This window comes from Colius striatus, chromosome 1 (genome assembly GCF_028858725.1).
Source record: "Colius striatus isolate bColStr4 chromosome 1, bColStr4.1.hap1, whole genome shotgun sequence".
Taxonomy (NCBI): Eukaryota; Metazoa; Chordata; class Aves; order Coliiformes; family Coliidae; genus Colius; species Colius striatus.
In genome coordinates, this window is record NC_084759.1 from 193,621,220 (window position 1) to 193,642,576 (window position 21,357).

General features: G+C 36.2%; 1 protein-coding gene across 3 annotated transcripts in view; it reads left to right on the forward strand.

The window, feature by feature from the left end:
• The window catches only part of ORC5 (origin recognition complex subunit 5), a 71,538-nt gene that overhangs the window by 36,601 nt on the left and 13,580 nt on the right, over positions 1 to 21,357 (forward strand). Inside the window, exon 14 of one of the 3 annotated variants that reach the window (XM_061989101.1) lies at positions 7,327 to 7,415. The exons of the other annotated variants lie outside the window; for them this stretch is intronic. Coding sequence (XP_061845085.1) covers positions 7,327 to 7,353 — 27 coding nt within the window. The 3' untranslated portion in view covers positions 7,354 to 7,415. Of the gene's footprint in view, positions 1 to 7,326; positions 7,416 to 21,357 lie in introns of those variants that run through there. 3 annotated transcript variants of the gene reach the window in all.

Sequence of the window (21,357 nt, forward strand, 5' to 3'; positions counted from 1 at the left end):
TAGCTTTTCAAAAATTAAACTTTCATGCCAAAAAGCAGCAAAATTTCAGTTTTTTGTTTAATAGTAGGGTTTATTGAAAATCTTCATTTTTTTCTAAACAGAAATTCATCTTAAAGTTTCAGTCTTAATCTAACTTTTGCCTTTTAATATTTATTAGTCCTTAAAACCATCTCATACATTTTCAAAGACGACTTTAATGTGTTCCTTTCAGAAGTGTGATCATTGCAATTGATACAAGACAATTGACAGAAGATTTAAGTTTTTCCTGCAGTAACTTCTTGCTGTAATTGGATTACATGAGACAGGATTAGGCTCATTAATTTTGTTTTTCCTCAGTAACTAGTGCAGGGGAGTAGCACCAGGGAAAAAACCCAAACGCACAAATTTTTGCTTCTGCAAATGAAAGTTGTTTCAGTTACCACTTAGAAGTTGAAATTTGTCTTGTGCTATTTTAAAATAAAATTTTCACACATCTAGTGAGAATTGTTTGAGAGGAAGTTCAAGTAAGATCTTTTGTTATTCTTTTAGACTACTGATGTCAGTACGTATGTGAATGTAAGTCTGTACTCACTGGAGAAATTTTCAGTGCTCGATTTTCTCCAGAATAATCACTGTTTTTCTTAGTACTTCTAATTTGTCATATTGGCTTTTAACACATTGTATGTTACTGTAACGTTCCACTAAATTTGTTTCTTTGAATACATTTGCTTGGTTTTGTAACCAAGAGATAAAGGAAGTTAAAACATTCTTGATTTCTGCAAGAGGACAATGCCTTGAAACGATTTTTCTTCAGATGGCACGTTCATGTAATAGTTTAAACAGATGGAAGATGATATTGCTACTGTACTGAGCAGTGGCCTTCTGTGCCTAGGACAAGACCTTGCACAATTGATGTTCTGGTTGGATATATGGCTGGGTCAAGAATGTGGCTGAAGTATTGTTAAAGATAAAACTTATTTTTAATGGTGAAAAATCACAGAGGTACTTTCACACTTCTAAAACCAGTGCAACCATGGGGTATGCAGTCTGCATCCTACAACAACAGAGTTGTAGCCTTCCTTGCCAAGGGGCGGTAGTTGATGCTTTTTCAGGCTTAGGGACCAACCAGGGGTATAACTTGTGTGTCTACATGTACCCACTGTGCAAAATATGAAATGTGCATTGTGTGCAAGTGCAATTATTACAAAATGGAGGAATACAAAGAAACTTGATAATCTGTACCACAAGTGCATTTTGCAGAGGTTCTGAGAGTCTACTGAGTTGTGAGTTTTAGAAGACTAGTGTTTCGTTTTAGGTTTTCCACATTTACACAGAAATATCAGACTGTTCTATTTATAGAAATGGGCTTTAGTATAGGACCTATGAGTGGATAGATGCACAAAATGTTGTGAGAATTATTGGTACTGGTTTAAATCATCTCATTTTGCAGTGAAGGGGTTAAGGACTTTTAATTTCATATCACAACCAGTAAGCAAGTAGATGATTTTGTTATTATGGTTTACAAGCCAAAATTAAGCAATACTTTTTCCTCTACCAAAATTAGAGACTGCTTCTTCAAATCAGTTCAGTTCTCCTAACCATTTTTCACTTTTTAGATGTTTTATCCTCTTTCTGCTTTCTTGTGAAATGTTATTCTAATGAACAGATTTGACTAGATCTATCTGTAATGTTGAGCTATGATGAAAGTGGAATTAAACCCTTTATCTCACATACTTGTACTTATTTTATTCCTATTAATACATACCTGACTGCTTAAAAAGACATCTGTGCAGAGAGGTGTGATATATTAACAGCTGAAAATTTACTGAATAGGAAACTGATCAGTAACTTAGCTCTGTTGCATTTTGACTCTAATACATTAGATTGTTAGGTCATCTTGAAGTTTAGTCTCTATTTACATTTGGAGTCAGATTTAGATTTTCTGTTAATCTTACTTGGTGAATATTTTCAGGTAGTTGTATAGTTAAAATTCAATTCTGGTAATAATGCATTTGAAAGCAGAGATTTCTACAAAATCCCTGTGGGTATATGGTAACATCAGCTATATTACACATCACAGTCTATATTTCATCTATTAGACATTTCTTATCTCTTTGATACCGAATCTAAGAAAACCATCTGAATTTCCCTAAGAGTACTTCAGATTCCTAAAATTAATGTAGTTATATGTGTGTAAGAGTTTGGGAGGAAAGTTAACAAAATTTCCCAACCTGGTAGAACAATAAACAGCATTGCAAATAGTCAGCCAGAGAGTGAGAGCTTTTCATCTGAGGCTAGGATGAGTCTGCAGATACAAGACTGAGTAGTGTGTTAAGTGCCAATATGATATGAGTCCATTAGAAATACACAAAACCACTGATGTACATAGCATGCTTTCAGCTGGAGGGAGCCAAAGGAATGCAATTTCTTTCAATTAAAGAAAAAAATAAATCCTCTTTCCTGGAGCATAAAAACCTGAGAGATTTGTTTTCTTTTTGTCTTGCTTTCTTGTCTGCCTTAAGTGGATAGATTAAGGAATAGCTACATTATATATGTAAACTGGAACAGTATGTGGCAGTTTACCTGCCAGATTTTGTCCCTGTTACATTGGCATGCTTTGTATCTTGCTTTTTCAGATGAGAACTTGATACTTAAACTGCCTTTTTTTGTTTGTTTGTTTTTAATTTGCCAACTGATAGGAAAGATGTCTGGCCTTGTCACTACTTATTTGATGAAGAGTTTGCCTTTATTATGGCATAGCCTTTCTGGACACCACATACCCACATCATAATTGTAGTATTAACGCTGTTAGTGCATTGTGTTAGATCTCCTTGATGTAGCAACTTTCCTAAAGAGGAACACTGTCAATTTAACTTTTTTTTCAAATGGAAACCACTCTAATTGCTTCTACAAGCTCAGATTGTGTTAATGTTTGAAAAGATGAACTTTTCCATTCTACACTTGACAACACTTACCAGAATTAGAATTATTAATTTTTGCTAAATCAGCCATTCCTGTATGGTGTTTCAGTTTACTTTCTTGTTGCACGGACTATTGTAGCAACACTTTCCGTCTGGCATGACTAGGGTGTTTAGCACTTATAAAATACTTTCTGTTGAAAAGTGAGCAGGTAGATGAGTTTCCAGAGAAAAGGATCTGGTTAAAATTGTGCACTATTACTGCACAGCAAGAGGCCATGTTACAAAGCAGAATGAAGATGAGAGAGACCCATTTTTATTTTAGAGTGTATGTAAAACAGAACATGTTTTTGTGGTGGTTATATGTTTGTAAGTAGAGTCCTTTTTTTGTCAGTAGTCTTTTTGAAAATAAGCAAAATGCTGGAAGAATGAAAATTCTACCAATTCTGCTTTTCTGCTCTGAAATCACTTTTTTGCTTCTCCTTTACTGTGAAAGTTCTAAGGTGATGTGTTTGTCTTTTTTCTGGATAACCAGGTAGAGTTGGTGCTAAAATTTTAGCTGAAATAATGGAGAAGTTGGTAGCAAACGTTAGCTACATAAGTGTATGGGATGAATTCTTGGAAGAATCTATTTCTATCCTGTTAAGAAGAGCTTAGCATTCAAAACTTTGTGACTGAAGCTTATATTGCAATGAGATTTCGTGTTAAATGGATTTTTTAAATTTTTTAATCTCATAGATGATATCACAAACTGACTGAAGATGTAAGTACAGTATGTCATGCTCCTGAATTTAGACAGTGTCTTACTTTTGCTGTATACACCCATTGGGCAACACTGAGCAGTAGTACCTCAAAATCAGGTTGAGTAGTTGTATACAAAAATGGCAATACATTTGAATAATTGTTTTATTGTTAAAAATGTTGAAATATTGAGTGTAAAGTACTGAACATTCAGAAGTGAGATGATCATAAAAGCTAGTGTCTCTTGGAGCTGATGGTACGGGTAGATTTCCTTAAATGTTGTTTCTGGGATATGAGCAAACATACCCATGCATTTCCCTGGTTTTGTAATTTCTTCAGTTCTAGACTTAAGTTACAAGAGAGGGTGTTGTCTGTCTCTGCCTCTGTCCTATTGATTTATTCTGCAAATGACTGTATTTCACTGTCCTCCTCTTGCTTCAGAGGAAAGTACATAAAATTACACAGCTTAATCCACTCTGGCCATGGGAGTTGTCATCACCTGAATAGTCCTACTATAATTTCTCTCAGGGGAACTGTTTACTTTTACCAAAAAATGGGACCAAACAAAAATTATCTTCAGTTTATCTTTTTGTTTTCTTTTTTTCTTCCTGAGAACTTTCAAGATTTCTAGTATACCTTTATTGAGTCCCTCAGAAGGCCTTTATTTCATAGCTTCCCAATGACATAACGAATATATGGGGTTATCTTATTCTCATTACTGGTCCAAATAAACTTCTCCTCCTCTTTCAGTGTGAGTGAACATAAACATATCTTGCCAGCACAGAATATTAGTCTTATGTAATGTCATATGTAACATTCCTATACAACTTGTATATCCCTTGCAGGTTTATTGTCGTAATGGGTTTGTACTCTAGTGTTTTGATTCTGTGGCTTCGTGACTGCCCATAGCTAAGAGATTGGTTACATTGCCAGAACAACTTTTTTAGCGGTTGACAAAGTTGTCACTGCATTTTTTTCGTAAGTTTACATTATTACTATTGTATTTGATCCTAGTGTCTATAGTCTTTTACAGGTATATTATGCTTTAGACACACTTCATTTATTTTACTATTGATTAGAAAGTGCATTAATCTGTTGGTCAGTACTTTGTTGATTTTCAGTAGGCTTGGGAAGGGACCTTAAAGATCATCTAGTTCCAACTCCTCTGCCATGGGCAGGGAAAACCTTCCACTAGACCAGATTGTTCAGAGTCACATCAACCTGGCCTTGAACACTTACAGGGATGGGGCAGCCACAGCCTCTCTGGGCAACATGTGCCAGTGCCTCACCACCCTCACAATGCAAATGTACCCTCTTTCAATTTAAAGCCCTTACCTCTAGTCCTATCTTATTTTCTTATTTTTTGTTACTGGTCACTGGACTATCATGAGCTGAACTTAATGTGATGCACAGCACAGTGACATAGGTTAGCACTTTAATATTGACTGTGATTATGGCAGCTTAAGAGGGCCTGCTGTTAAGCAAAAGGAAAAGAGAAAACATTACTTGCTTGTAACCAAATAGCTGACTCTACTTTTTCTTTTGTCTTAACATGGCTGTGAATAAAATAAAAGTATTCTAAAGGTCCCTTCCATCTCCTACCATTCTATGATTATTAGAAATTAATATGCTTGATTCCTTCTAATTCTAGTTAATACAGAAAAGATATTTTAGAAAAAATTAAATATGTTTGAGCCATCTTATGTTATTTGACCTAGTTTGATCTTATATACTGTTAGTACAGCTTTACAGTCTCTTGGGAAGCTTTCTTAATAAAATTCTGTTCTACTGTATTTGATTTCTTTCTTTTCAGTAGTTTAAAGTTGGAAACTTACCTTATTTCTCCAAAGATTTTCTGCTAATAGTGCCCATCTTGGCACTTAATCTATATCTTAAAAATGCTTTATGTATTTAAGAAGACAAATTCATTGTGAATTATTGAAAACCAGTTTTATGGAAAAAAATTTGGTTATGACAAAGGAAAGACCATTGAGAGGGAGAGAATGAGATTGAATTTATTAGGAAGATACAGGGAATTTCTAAATTTGTTCTATCTTTTATCTAGAAAAATTGATTAATTTCAATACTTTCTTCTATTTAATCTTAGTTCTTTGTTTCAGTAGCATCTCAGAATTTGCAGGCTCGTATAAACCAGAAAGTAGCTATATGTTAAGGCTTTCTAAAATTGATTTGCAATAAATTTGTACTTTCAAATAGAATAAAACAGAAAACATTATTTTGAGGTAGGTATGCAAATTTGCTACAAGAGTGGTGAAGAGGTGTTTTTTAATACTCTGTGAACCTGTTAATAACTTTCAGAATTCTTACGACTTTATGAACTTAGATTTATATGTTCCTTTGTGCCCTTCACATATCTTAGATTGCATGCTACGTAAGGAGTGTATTGCATCAACCAACAGTTTCTTTAACTTCTGTTCTATCAGCATATTATTTGTAAACAGTATTTTAAGCTTCAAATTTTAACTTATCTCTGAAAATGTGTTAGTGTATAAAAGCAGTAAATATGAAAGATGAAACAGTTTCCTTTCTTGAAAACTTGGTCCTTTCCATCCCTTTCTTTACATACTTATTTAGAAATTGGTTTCATGTATTTAATGGAAGGAACATTGTTAATACTCCAGGAACAAACCCACACTGTGTTTACATCAAGCAGTTGCAGCTGAAGCTTGTTAGTGATTGCCTCCCAGATTAAAAAAAAAAATCTTCACTGTGGTACATGAACTGCTATTGTTTGGAGATAAATAATCGGCTCATCCCCTCTTTAGGGAAGAACAAAGAACATAATAGTACATCTGGTTCATCTGTTAAGACAGCAAAGATTAATTAAGCAAGTACTGCAGAACCTCTCTTGATAACGTATATCTAAAACCAGCCTGTATATGATAAGTTTTTTAATCACTTTGCTTTAACCATTTGGTGTGTGCACATAATTTATTCCAGAATCGTCTGCTATTTGTAAAAAATAAGTTAGGACACAATACTAAGATAAGGTGAATTGGAGAAGAGTTCATCACTTCTCTTGAAAATCCCTTGATTTAAGAGGATATTACTAGGAACATGTAAGATAAGAATGATGTAAGATTAGAAAGAACCTGTTGAGCCCGCCAGGTGACTTCTGTCTCTCTTAAAAGTAAGTTGGCTGGTGTCTCTTATAATTTGGATCAAAACCTGTTTGAGGAGAAATGAACCATCTCTTTTTTGAGCATTTGTGTAGAATGTGGTTCGGTGAAAGACAATTTCAAATCTAAAACTATTGCTTGTGGTTAGTTAAATTCAGTGTCTCTGTTTTTCCACTTTCTGGTGCCTAGAACTGATATCTAAATCCAGGTTTAAGAGTGCTCAAAGATGATTTTATCTGCTTTTCTTTTTGCTGCTGCTATTGTCTTTTAGCCTAAATAGCTTTACTTGCTTCTTGGTGTTTATATCAGCAGACTAGTAAGGACACAGATATCCTGTCAAGATCTTAATTTTGCAAGCCTTCACTTACATTATGTCTTTTAGTTCCCTGCATATACAGCAATGAATATAATTACAGCTCCAGTAATAGTATGAAGTATGATTTATAATACCTGGTCGAAGAGTTGTGTGTAGTTCTATGTTCTTTTTACTAATATGCCCCTTGGGCTAATTCTGATAATTCTCCTTATCTGGATTATGATCTCTTTAGGTACTTAGACCTCACCTATCACTTTGAAACAGATGGTTTTGCTGTATCACATGTGAAATAAATCTCTAGCATTATGCCTGTACCAGGGACCCCTTCAAGTTTTTGATGAAGTTGGAAAGTACCAAGGCTGTGTACATGTACAACGTTAGAACAAAAGGTGTTCTAAAATGGTATGTGAAAGAGTATGTTGGATCATTTTGGTGATGCTTGTATGGTTTCTGCTCTGCCAGCTGCAGTCAGTTCTAGCTACTGACTTTCTACTTGACATCCCTCCTTCCCCCAAAGACCCTCTGCTGCTTTCTGTGTTTGTTTGATAGGGGATAGTGGGGCTTACCACCGTATCTTGGACAAAAGAAGCAGCTGCATTACAGTTAATTTGAAAGAGAGAGGATTTCAAAATATGAAGCTTGTTGACAAAAGAATGCCTCTTGATACATGAGGAATAGTTAAGAATTGACATAATCTCTCTACTCCATCTGTGGAAATGAAAACAGGAAAATGTTTGAGGGAAGCAGTATGGAAAACTGACAGCACAGTGTGAGTAAATATCACTTATGAAAAGTTTATATCCTTAGTAAACATGACCAATGCTGCTTATTTAAAATATGAAGTGTGATAGAGTAAGCTGAAACATGCTACAGTGGCTCAGACTTGGAAAAACTTGATTTGGAGAAATATGTTTATAGAAAATATCCCTGTGATTTGGTTAACTAGTAGGTGAATCTGGCATGAAATTGATTATTATTATTATTTTAAAAGCTGAAAGTGACACTGAATATCTGTAAGTGCATTAGATGCTGCACAAAATCTCTGCCCTTACCACCATAACATTTAATTTCTCACATGAGGTGAAGAAGGGTGGACCACAGAATAAAAAATGTCATTATTTTGAATTTTGGTTCTAGCTATATTTGTCTGCAGAGTAAAAGTATATCTGAACTGGTCACATAGTGGGTTTTTTTAGTTAATGAAGTATATGTGTGCAGAGAACATCATCTTGTGCACCCTGATATAGAAATGAGGATCTAAACCCACTCTGTTTATGAAAAGTGTTAAAATCTATATTACATTAGTGAACCATGTCCCAGTGGACTGATTTTGCTTTATTTTGCTGGAAATGCAGTCCAGACAGCCTCAGATGCAAATATTTACATTTTATCTATCTAAAGCTGTTCTGTCCTGAGGGACTAAAAAGCATTTACTCAATAATTATTCCTCATATTGACCAAAAAGTGTTTTCCCAAATTTTTCTGAATTTCTTGTAAAAACAGAAAAACTCACCATCAAATATCCTTTCTTGGATGCCATATTCCTTGTCAAAATGTTAGCAGAATAGAACAACTAATAGCTTTCTACACCTTCCCACTTATTCCTCCTGCAGATGAAGTTGACCAGATGTGCTGCGTTGTATCCCTGGGAAAAGCGTACCCAGTGTTCATTGTGTGGCTGGCAAGCTGTGCCCCTCCTGTCCCTTTCTGCTGAACTGTTTTTGACTTAGTCCAAGGTTTCCTTGGTAGAAACGTATTTGCAGAATTCTGTGATGAAGATCTGTCATTTTACATCACATTGAAACTGCAATGTGAACCATGCTTTTTTTTGAACTGTATTTCAATAACAGCAACTACAGAACAGCTCAGTGTCATGTAGAAAATGCTCTGAGAGTGATCTTCTTCCACATGAGAAAGCCAAATATGTCAAGAAAGGTAGTCTTCTACTTTTGTTTCCAAGAGGCAAGGTGTCTCTGCAAGTGATATTTATAGTAAAACTACAAACTAAGAAAGACTGCTTAGTTATTTAAATTTCAGGAAATGTTTTAGGGCTAAAATGTAAAAAAGTACTTATTTAGACTTATTAGATTAGGACTGATTTATAACTTATTCTGAGTGGCTTTTTAGGCACAGATGGACAGCTGAAATTAAAATTGCAATGTTTGAAGACTGATCTAGTTCAGATTAGCAGATGCTGATCTGTAAGTGGGTTTCATTAACAGGTAGTGGGGCAACTTTAACTTCATTCAGATGAATATTCATCACTCTTCTGTTATCCATGTAGAGAGATGTCTTTAAAACAAAACAAAAAAACATCAGTACCAAAATTTCTGTACTTCAGTCTTAAAATTATTGTCTTGTTTTCTAACTAATCTTTATTTCTGAATGCAATTAGAGATTTATATATGTTGCCATTTCTAACAGGACATGAATGATGCTGCTTCTCCATAACAATTCACATAGAACATTTAAAGACGTCTTTCGATGTAGCTTTTTTTTGCCTGCCTGCTCGCCATCCACAAATGTTTCTTGAAATATAATACATAGGAAGGGTGGGAAATTCATCATGCTTTTATGAACATATGAAAACATCCCAGTATAAGGAGTAGAATACTTAGAACATTTGTATTTTCTGAAATGTTCTGAATTCAGATACTGGCTTGTAGTGAGTTTAAAAAAAATAGGAGTGGTAGCTGGAGTATTTATAGTATTTATTAAAAGGCATAGATAGAGAAGATGAAGACTCAAGCTGATCTAGTTTAATAATTCAAGAATGCTGGATATGTTGTAGACCATCTATGACCAAAATAAAATTAATATGAAAGCATTCGTGTTCTAGGTATTTAGGCAAGAAATACAAAAGAAAACATCAGAAGATGAACTAACAAGTCATATAAATAAATAAACCCATAGTTGATACAAAGAGTAAACAGATTGACTTAAGAGATTACCACACAGACATGAGAAGAAAACCGAAGATTGTTTTTACAAAATGATCTTTTCCAGCCTTTTTTATTTATTACTAGCATATGGCCTAGGAAGACTTTTTGCAACAGATATTTTCTAGCCTGGAGTGGCCTCTAATGGATGTATAACACCGATGGTGTAGAGAAAAGCTTTTTAATAATTTGTGTGAATGTAGTGCTTGTGAAAGATGCTAGACCGACAGTCTTGGAGTCTGAGAGACGGAAGTAATCTGTTCTGATTCACTGAACAGGTATAGCAGGGGTGTCAATGGCATAACTCTATTTCTGTTTAATTGTATCCTGAAAAATCTTCCTTTTGTTTTTAGCTAAATGTTTATTAGTTAACAGCGACAGAGGCTTGCTGTTTAACTTCATCTTGGGTGCTTTGCTCTTACAAATGAGCTTTAGACATAGCTTTTTGTTTAAAGTATCAACTTTTATCATAAAATGCAATGACCTACCAGTAGAAGTAGTGACTGCTGGTCATCATGTGCTTGACCTGCTTTATTCCCTCTCTCTTAGGTAAAGCAAAAAGCACCGAGACCTCACTGGTCTCGAGGTCAGCATTTCACAGAACTAGCCTGTGGTGTGCTATTTGACCTCTTAATTTACTGTATTTTTAAGTGCAGCTGTAACCAGAACCAGACCACTTAATGACTGGGAGAAATAGAGAGGTACAGATGGAGAGTTGGCATGGTGATATCACCTTAGCAGAAAAGAAATCTCCTTTTATTACTTCTATGATTAACACCTACTTGAACCAATATCTTAGTCTCATCTCTCATACCAAAAATAGCCCAAATTTTAATTCTGCTTGTTGCCTGAAATTCACTTCAGTGAGCCAGGCTGCCGTCTGACGAGAGCAAAGCCATCTTGGTCTGGCTCAGGTAAGGCTGTTGGAACTTACCCTCAGTGCCTGAGCACAATGTAAACTCACTATATTGGAGTGGTCAGTGAGAAAAGTAACAAATGTGACAGGAATCATTAGTGTCATAGGAGATTAAAAGTAATCCATCAAGTCTTGATTTAATTTTCATCTTAGTGAAAGTGTTTATGCAGGTACTAAAAAAGAAAATACAGAGGAAAAAAGGTTAATTATCTGTACTCTGAAAGCCATAGGTGTTCCTGACTGATTGCCCAAATTTGATGATGCCTAAAACCTGGAAAAACAGAGCCAAACTTAAGATGAGCATAGAATAGAAGCAATAGGAATTTAGCAGGAACTTACACATATTGTATTTTTAATAAGCTAAAATGTTGCTTTCTGCTGCAGATAATTTTATCTTTTTCTGTGGTTGTTTGACATGAACAGAGGAGGGATTTGAGTTAGTATTGTTTTATTTAAAAAAAAAACAAGCACAACAACAGCAAAACAATAAAAAACCCCCAAAACACAGAAACGTACATCAGTGAAGAGTCTGGATAAAGTGGTAAATTCAAGCTAGCACACATGAGTGGAAATGACCTGAAATAGAGCTGTTCAGAGCAAGGAAAATAATTGGAAAGTAGTAACACTTAAAAGAAGACGTAGGCATGAAGAGTGGCAAAAATTAAAGGCTAGATGGGAATGACTTGTGAGGAAAGATTAAAGGAAATGAACACATGTAATTATTACTTATAGCTATCTCTCTGCTTGGTGATGTTCAGATGAAGAGAGATGATCCCTACATTAATTTGGCTAAATAGCTACCAGGGGATGATGAAAATGTCGAAAAGTATTTATAGGCTTCAAGTGCCAAGAAAGGATTCATTTAGAGGAGTCCAAAGAGATCTGAGTAGGAGTAATGAAATAAGATGAGGGGAATCGTAGCTTTGAATACCATAAACTGCCCCCTCACCCTTCTATTGGAGGTGTTCACGTGTGTAATAGTCTCCCCCAAAGTTTTAGCTGAATGCCCCACTGCTTGAGCTATTGAAAATGATAGCGAACAAAGCATTCAGACATAAAATGGAGGAAAGCTGTATTGGAGGAATGAGAGTGAAGATGACTTAATAGATATTTTCCATCTTTAATTTCTGTGATCTCACATGGCATAAACTGACAAAATAAGACTCATGGTACACTAGTGAAACATAATTTATGTAAATTTGCTTTAGAATAGGCATTAACCTTGATCCTCACTTTAATTCTGCATTAAGCCTTGCCTTTGATACAGTAATCTTAATTAAAACTGAATATTTCATGATTTAACTCTCTCTGTCTCATGAGCGGAACAATACTTTTGTCTGTGTTACCTCTAAAAGTGCCATCGATAGAAAGTATCTGTGACCTTAAGCAAGTCTACCATGTGATACAATATTCATAGGAATAATAGTACTCAAACACAGAGGGTTAATTTGTTTAAAAACAATTAACTCTTATTTACAACCAAAAAAAGCTAGCTAAGCAACTTTTCCTGCATACTGAATTAGAAGATGTTGTACTAATAAATACCATATTCTTCTGGAAAAAAATGCCAAACCTACATGAATGAAGGTGAAAGTAAGTACTGGCAAGTATGTCAAGTGTGTCATCATGTAGCTGTCAATCACTATCATCTTCATAATACTTTTAACTGGATTTGCTTAGTTAGTAAGAGAAAAGCTACTCATTTTTTTGTTAAATGCTAGTATGTTCTAAATAAGAGGAGCCAGGAATTGGAAATAAGGGACATAAAAGTTGGCCCATGTTGTTCTTTTTTGGGGCTTTTTGCTTTTTGAATGCTTCCAGCTTCTGAAAAGATGGGCCAATATTTGTCTTGATTATCTTGTAATATTAAAAAAAAAATGATTGTATCTTTAGATTGTTTAATATGTAACACAGGTGAATACATGTGTGAAATGACACACAAGTACCTGGTCTTCACACCTGATCAACTTTAGAACTGACACTTTGATCTAGAGTAAAAGTTCAAGCAAAGAGATTGTGATGTTGAGTGACAATACTTTATAAATGCAGAAAAAAAACCCAACTTAAATTGTAGAAGGTAAGCAAATATTTAAGTATCTATCTGGAAAGCAATTTAATTTGTGTTGAAATGGGGCATCTTTTTCTGAAATTCTTTAATTCTTATTGGTGATTTTCTTAATGCTTCAGATAAAAATGCAGCTGTGATAAATATTGAAGTCTGGATTACATCTTTACCGAGTAGCTGACTTTATTAATAATAATTTGTATCACTGGAATCTTTGGTTATGTCAGGTATTTGGATGACCCAGTATAAGTCACCAGTGGTTTTTTTCCAAATATAAGGGTAACCTCTTGACTAAATAAGATTTGCCAGTCATTTTCATCAGTGATACTTTCTTTGAGATACTTTTTATTATCTCAGCTTTTTCTTTGTCAGAGCTAAATACTGAGTTGCAGCTGTGGCAAGCTGGCCATCCATAAATATAACATCTATCCTTCTGTCTCTACTTCCCATTCTGAGCCCAAGCAACGTAGCAGTGTATTTTTTTTTGTGAATACTGGTCATGTAATTGAATGGTAAAAAGTGTTATTTTTGGGTACAGCTGCCTTCCTGTCAGTCTGATACATTGTTGGATTCCCCTCATACAGAAAGCCTGTGAAACAAATTTGAAAGGTTGAATATGTTTATTTGTTGGAGGGGAAAAAACCCAAAAGTGAATAACTGTGAATATCATATTACTTCTGTAATCCTGTCGTTAGGTCTTTATGGGAGATTTGCAACACCTGAGGGCACTGAGGAAAATGCAACTCCTCTGGTTCATAGCACCATTTCTGTGCTCTGTGCCTTCTCAAATACAGCATTTAGCAGTTCCGGGTGCTGTTTGTGTCTCCAGCACAGGGGGAGGTCATGACTGGTTATAAAGGGTTAAAAGCAGTTAAGCCTTTCCTCAGCTTTCTGGGAACCTGGCAGTGGCTTTCTTTCATTTGCTTTGTAATGAGAGGAACAATACCTGAATTCAGCCTTGGGTTGTGCTGCAGAGGGGAAAGGATTCAGGTTATAATGTCAGAGGCAGCAGTTGCACTCTGGCAATACCAGCAAGTGCTTCACCCTGTGGCTGAGAAAAAGTGGAATGTTAACAAGGCAAGTCTCAGATAAGGCCATATATATTTAGGATTTTGTTGGTTTTTTAATCCGTTTCTCTCTGCGTGTAGGTTTCTTTTTAGTTAAATTAATCATGCTGTTCTGAATAGGCTGCATGCTGCCACAGAGAACTGTAACTCATGTTCTGGCTGGTGATGAGCCAGCCTAAAAGCAGGGAGACACTTTTTTTTTGTGGGTTGCACTCAGGCAGAAGTGCAAGAGTCTTGTCACTTGAAGAAAATAAGCGTTTTGAGATTTAAAACTAAGCCCAGAACCTAGATAATGATTACAAACTGTTCTCTGAAAAAAATCTTCCAGTGGGGTATTGCTTCTTTAGTCAGCTGAATGAAAATGATGTTTCTGAATTAATAATTAGCAGTTGTGAAGCAGACAATCCAGCAGACATTAATAGCTACTGACTGTATTTCACCCTTGATTTCTTCAACAAGCAACTACTATTAAAGACCACCAGAAAAGTTTAGTCAGAGGCGACTGCATGGAAATCTCACACTTAGTTTGGTTTTCTAGATTTTCTTCTCCCTTTTAAAGAAAGAGTTGGTTTGTAGCTTTAAAAAAAACACACACCCATGTAAACAAAAGAAGAAAACTCCTACCATAAAAGAAACATGAAATAAAGGAAAAACATATTCATTTTTAGTTACTGAGTTGTAACTAAACAGCTAGTTACTGTTATTCATTCCTCCACGTCCAAACATTCTTTTGTCTAGAGCACAGAAGTACTGACAAAGTTATTGAGGGTAAATCTGGTAAGACTGCCCTGTTCAAGTTCTTGTTCAAGTACTTAATATGTTTGAATGTGATGATCTTTAAGGTGTACCTTATATTCACAGTATCTGTGTTTCAGAGTGCTACTTCATTTCTTGAGTATCTTCTAGCTTAGCTCAATAAGGAAACAGACTCAATCGCATATCTGTCAGTTCTTTCATCCTGCTTATATCCTTCATGCCCTTTTAGCTTGTCTAGTTCTGTCTGAAATTAGCAGAAAGGCACAACTTTTAACAAGATTCAGTCTTACAAATCTAATGGAAATTGGTGTCCATGTTCATACCCTCTGTCCTGGAGACTCTTTAGCATGGGCACAGGTTGGGGTTTTTTTGTTTAACGTGATACTTGCCATTTAGCAAGGACCTAACCAAGGCCCAGGCACAGGGTGTGGCGCATCATCTGCTGAGAAGTGGAGGAGCAGGAGAAGCAGAACTTGTGTGGAGTGCAAAAGGATGTAAAGGGCAAGTGAAAGGAGATGCTGCTCTACTCAGCACTGGTGAATACTACAGCTGCAGTATTTTGTTTTAATTCTGGACTCCCCAGTACAGGAGAGACATGGACATACTGAAGAGAGTCCACTGAAAGACCATGAAGGTAACTGGAACATCTGTCCTTTGAGGAGAGGCTGAGGGAGCTTCTCTTCAGAGAGAAGGCTCAGGAGGATCTCATACATGCCTACAATTACCTGAAGGTTGGGTACAGAGAGGACAGCCAGGCTCTTTCGAGTGGTGCCTAGGGACAGGACCAGAGGCAATGGGCACAAACCGAAATGCAGAAGTTTCCTTCTGAACATCAGGAAACACTTTGTTACTGTGAGAGTGATGGAGCACTGGCACAGATTGCCCAGGGAAATAATGGAGTCTCCATCCTTGGAGATATTCAGGAGTTGTCTGGACATAGTCCTGGGCTGTCTCCCCTGGGTGGCCCTTCTTGAGCAGGCGATTGGATCACGTGACCTCCAGATGTGCATGCCAGCCTCAACCATGTGTGATTCTGAGTTGTGAAGGGGATAGAATGAGCTGAGCATGGGCATAAGAGGCATGGGCATAGGAGTGTTTGAGATTTTTGTATTGGGAAAAGTTTATGGCTAAAGGTCTTCCTCACAAAACAATTTCTTATTTGTCATGTTAAATACTAAGCATTTTATCACTTATATTTAATCCTGTTAAGCATTTTTAATATGTTGAAGGTCTGTCCCTGAGAATTTCAAGCTTTGGTTTAAAGTAAATTTCGAAGAAGGCTTTCTGGAGAGCCTTCTGGTGTGTATTTTTTCTAACAAGGTAAGACTTTAATAGGCTTGTTACAAGACAGATTATAAGTCTTTTAAAACATAACACTGCAGAAAAATTTTGCTGTGTAATTAGATAGCAATGTTTTTTCTTTTAATAGTACTAGTCTGTTATGAGGTAACAGCTTTATCCATCCATTTCAGGCATAAAAGTGTGATTATCATTCCTCTCTTTGATCGGGGGGGGGTTGAACTGCTGAAGAGCAGCTCTGCAGAGAGAGACCTGATTGATAATAAACTAAGCTTGAGCCAGCAAAGTGCCTTTATGGCCAAGAAGGCCAATGGCATCCTGGGATGCATCAAGAAGAGTGTGGCCAGCAGTTCAAGGGAGATTCTTCTCTCCCTCTACTCTGCCCTCGTGAGGTCTCATCTGGAGTCCTGTGTCCAGTTCTGGGCTCCTCAGCTCAAGAGGGACAGGGAAGTGCTGGAGAGAGTCCAGTGCAGGGCCACCAAGATGATCAGGGGACTGGAGCATCTTTCATAGGAGGAAAGGCTGCGAGAACTGGGGCTGTTTAGTCTGGAAAAGAAGAGACTGAGGGGGGATCTTATTACTATTTACAAATATCTAAAGGGTGGGTGTCAGGAGGTTGGGACATCCCTTTTTTATACTAGCTAGCAACAGGACAAGGGGTGATGGGATGAAGCTGGAACACAAAAAGTTCCACTTAAATATAAGGAAAAACTATTTCACTGTGAGGGTGACGGAGCCCTGGCACAGGCTGCCCAGGACCCACCTGGACATGTTCCTATGCGGCCTGACTTAGGTGAACCTGCTTCTGCAGGGGTATTGGACTAGATGTTCTTCCAACCCTACCATTCCTTGATTCTATACGATACTTAAATGGTCATGATTCATTTGAAATATAACAAGCTTTAAGTAAAACTTTTCGAGTAGCACATGGGCTAAGCCTTCCTGTGAGCAAGCAGCTGAGCCATACATACCCAGGAAAAAGAAACTGCAGCATGATGGCTTTTGTTCGGTGAATATGTCTGTATTGTTTAGTTTCTTGTTTAATACTTTATAGGCTCATCTAAGTCCCAAGTGGTCACTTACTTTTGCTTCTTTAAAAAAAAAAAAAGACATTATTTCTCTTCTACAGTTACATCACTCCTGGGATTTAAGTGTTCAACTGCTATATGGGAAACATACATCTCTCGTAGTTTTGGTTTTATGTTTCTCAAGATAGAAAGCAGCTAGCTGGTATGTATGAAATGAAATCCTGCTATAGGTTGTTGAGTATTTTGGGTAAAGGGAGTAGGCAGCTAGAGTTGCCTCTCTTAAATGGAGTTCTTGTTTTACTTGTTCAGCTACTGGAATTATATTTTCATTTTTTGTAGGAGCTTCACAGAAAATTATTAGATATATTTAGTCATACCTGTGTATATTTATGAGACATACCATTATAGTTAATATTTCAGAAATAATTATCAAGAAATAATTCCGTATCAAGATAGATTGTATTTGAGTGAGTTGGAGAGTTCCAACTATGTGAAGACAGCTTTCTGAATAAAGATTTTGCACAGCCTGTATTGCATGTATTCATGAATGTGTGTACATGTAAATTCTTCCTTGTAAGTGAAGAAACCTATCAAGAAATAGCCAAAATTAGTTGTATTCTTTGTTACTGTTGAATGACAGTAGTTTTGTTTCTCCTCTTTAAGTTGTTTGGGACTGTAAATATAGCCAAAAAAGTGAGAAAAATCTCTGGCAAATGAGATCATCTTTATAAACAGCACTTCCAAGTCACTTCTTTAAAGTGACTGTTTAAGACCATGAATTTTATGTATCACAAACACACTTTTGGCTGTCTAACTGTGAACACAAGATTAGATTCATTCTTCAACATTTTATGTCAGACAGGCAGAACCACTGCAAATGAAGTAAAAACATCAAAACTGGAGGTAAAATAAGAATAATTTATTCAACTAATATGTATATGTGATTAGTTTTATCTCCTAGACTGCAGGATAATACTGTTACTTTTTTTGTAAAATAGGATTTTGTGGAAATCATTGCCTGATTCGCTGGGAATGTGATTTTCTTGACAGTCACACAAATATGTTTGTTGATATCTGTATCTACATGCTATTTTATTTCTCTTTGAGAAAACTGAATTTTGTATAATACATACTCACTACTTGAAAAACCTCCCCCACTGCTTCCAAAATGTCAAAGCCGAGCACAGGGATTTAGCCATACAACTTCTATTGAGATTAATTGGATTTGTATGGCTAAATCCATGCAGTACTTCTGAAAATATTACGGTCCCTTGTATATAAAATATAACAATATGTTCACAAACATCATATCACAAAGCAGAACAGGAAAATCAAGTTTAATTTATGTTTGGAGGGGAATAATTTTTGGTTTGCTATAAATGTAAGGGTTCCTGTTGAAGTATACTGAGTGAATACTAAGCATGTGCTGTGCTTGCCTTAGGGCTTCATTTTTTTTAAATGCGTGAAGCATTTACATAGGAGTCTTCTGTACTTAACTCAGGAGGGGGAAGAGCATTTGTGATTCATTAATCCCTTTTTCTTTTTGTGAGTAACCGAGTCCTTCACATCATGCACTCAAGAGGTGTATAATATACAAAGAAGTGGGAGGGACATGCAAAATGATGTCTGCCTTGCTATAAGGTATAAATTCAAAATCTATTTCTCTTTGCAAGAAGAAAAAGAGTGAGAGGAAAAAGGGCAGCACTAAATTTACTGCATGTGCTTGCATGATACACAGGTTTGGGGTAATTATTTTCTCTCTTGTTCAATAAAGTGAGTTGTTACCATGGTAGCATTCATATTGCACAATTTCATTGTTTGTTATAAAATAAATTGAGAACAGTTTTAGGGACAGAGAAGTCTTTGTATGAATGTTTGTTCTTTTATCTCTTGTTTTTTTTAGTGCAAAATTGCGTCTCAGAAGTACAGTTCTACAGGTTAGGGTCTTGAAATTATCTTTGAGATGATGAAGTCTTGGTACACTTTCCAGATAAAAACAGTCAGGTTTTAATGATATGTAGTGCTTCTGCACGACAAAATGTGCAAGGACAGAGGTAGCTTTGGGAGTTCAATTTTGAATGCTGGTTAAGTTGGAGGAGATCTGCATTGCTACTTTCCAGAATCTTACCTCTTGAACTGAATAGAGCCATTAAGAGGGTGCAGCCTTCCAGTCACCTCAGAGGAGCAGTCTGGATGTCCTGATCCACTAACTAACTTCTGTCAATAATCACCTTGCCATTGGTATTTTCAACCAGAGCCTACGCTAGGCACCATCTTGGTCTCTGCTGCTTGAACTTGTCTTACTGAGGAGTAGGAGACTGATAAAAACAATTCCTGATCAATTAATTCTCTGATACCATGTTTTTTATAATTCATTGACTGCAGTGAAGATTCTGCTATGAATGTTTTAATGAGAAATATTTCTGTTTCCATTTACTGAAGAGATTCCAGAAGATAGCTATGGGAGCTACTTATCCACTGTGTAAAGCTTATGTGAAAGACCTCTAAGGAGGCGCAAAAGTGTTCAGGATATAGAGCAGCAGCTTTTCATGAGACTCTAGTACTGTATTTGCTGGATCATAACTGCTTCCTCTCTATTTATTCAGTTTTGCTTTTCTCCTGTGTTTTCTCACTACAGTAGGTAATAGCCTTGTTAGTAGGAGGGTGACTGTCTTTCATCTGTGAGATCAAAAGACTTTGTTGATGCTTCATTCTTTCTTGCTTTTTCTCACCTTTTCATTGATCTCTTATGTGGATTTTTCAGAGCTTGATCAATGTAATACTTTTTGAGCCTTTTTAATCTTAACATCCAAAAATTTCGTATTTATAATTACAAAATATTACAGAAAAGTCTTGACATAATTATTAAAAAAAATACAGTGGCTATCACAACCATCAACTTAAGGTGATTAGTCATGGAAACCCACAAAATTGTGCTGCTTGATTTCATTGTATTCCACTGAAACGGAAAAATAACATCTTGTCTATTTTCTTTTATGCTTTGAATCCATTCCTGAGTTATGTGGAAATTGCCTTGTGCAGCACATAACTGTTTTGTGCTCTTTCTGCAAAAATGATTTGTGATGACGTAGGAGCCACATACCTAATGTTTACACATTTTAAATCTGTGTATACAATGAGGTCTTTTTAGGAATATGTGGAGGAGGTGTTTCTTTGAATGTTTCTGTCCATTCAAATGGTATTATCCTTGAATGTCATAAAAGCAGGATAAATATAGAAGGACTGCATGCTGTTCCTAAGCCGTGCTTCCCTCTTGCAGGTATTTAAATGGAAAATATACGTAGTCACTGCTCCAAACAGCAAAACAGTCCCTGGGGCTTTCTTGGAGTGTGATATTTGATACAAAGTTCCTCTTCTCCCTCATTCCAGCCTGACCATTCTCTTCCTGCATATCGCTTGTCTACAGATGCAGTGCAGTTAAATTCATTGGCCAGTGTGACTGATGACTGTGCCAGCACACTGGTCACTAGTTCACTGGTTGCTTTGGTTGGCTGCTAACTTTTATACCCAACATGTGTTCTTGCAATGCACTTGAGTGTCAGAAACTGTGGGTTTTTTCCCAGGTTAGACAAGTTAAGTGATACATGACATGATTAGCAGAATTTCACAGTTGCATTAAAGGGTGACAGAAACGGCATAAAACACAGTGTTGTGTTTGAAGAATAAGGGGGTTTTTTCCCAATTAATTGGTGGCAGATGATGTTTCTTGCTGACATGATATCTCATGCTCTTTATCTGATAAAACCAAGTATAACTGAATAAAAGATGGTTGGTTAGCACCATTTTGAAGGCTCATCTATGCAAGAGTTATAAAGATTATATCTTGCAATTGCATCTAACATTTAATGGGTCATTGCACCTTAATTTTTTATATTTCATGACTTAGCAATTCATGAATGACTGAAAACTTTACTTTCTGCAGAAAGACTGACAAAAATTAATGTTATAAATTTATAGCCTCCATTGTAGCATATCTAAACTTAAATTATAGTTAACCTTTTCTTTAAATAAATCCCAAATTTCTTACTGTAGGTTATAACCATGCTATTACAGTAGGGTTTGTTTCATTGGTTTTCATGCAACTGGAGATGTCAATTGGCTTCCTGAGTGACAGACTTCATCCTGGTCTTGTCCCTGCCAGGACCAAAATGTCATAGCAGACTATGACAGAT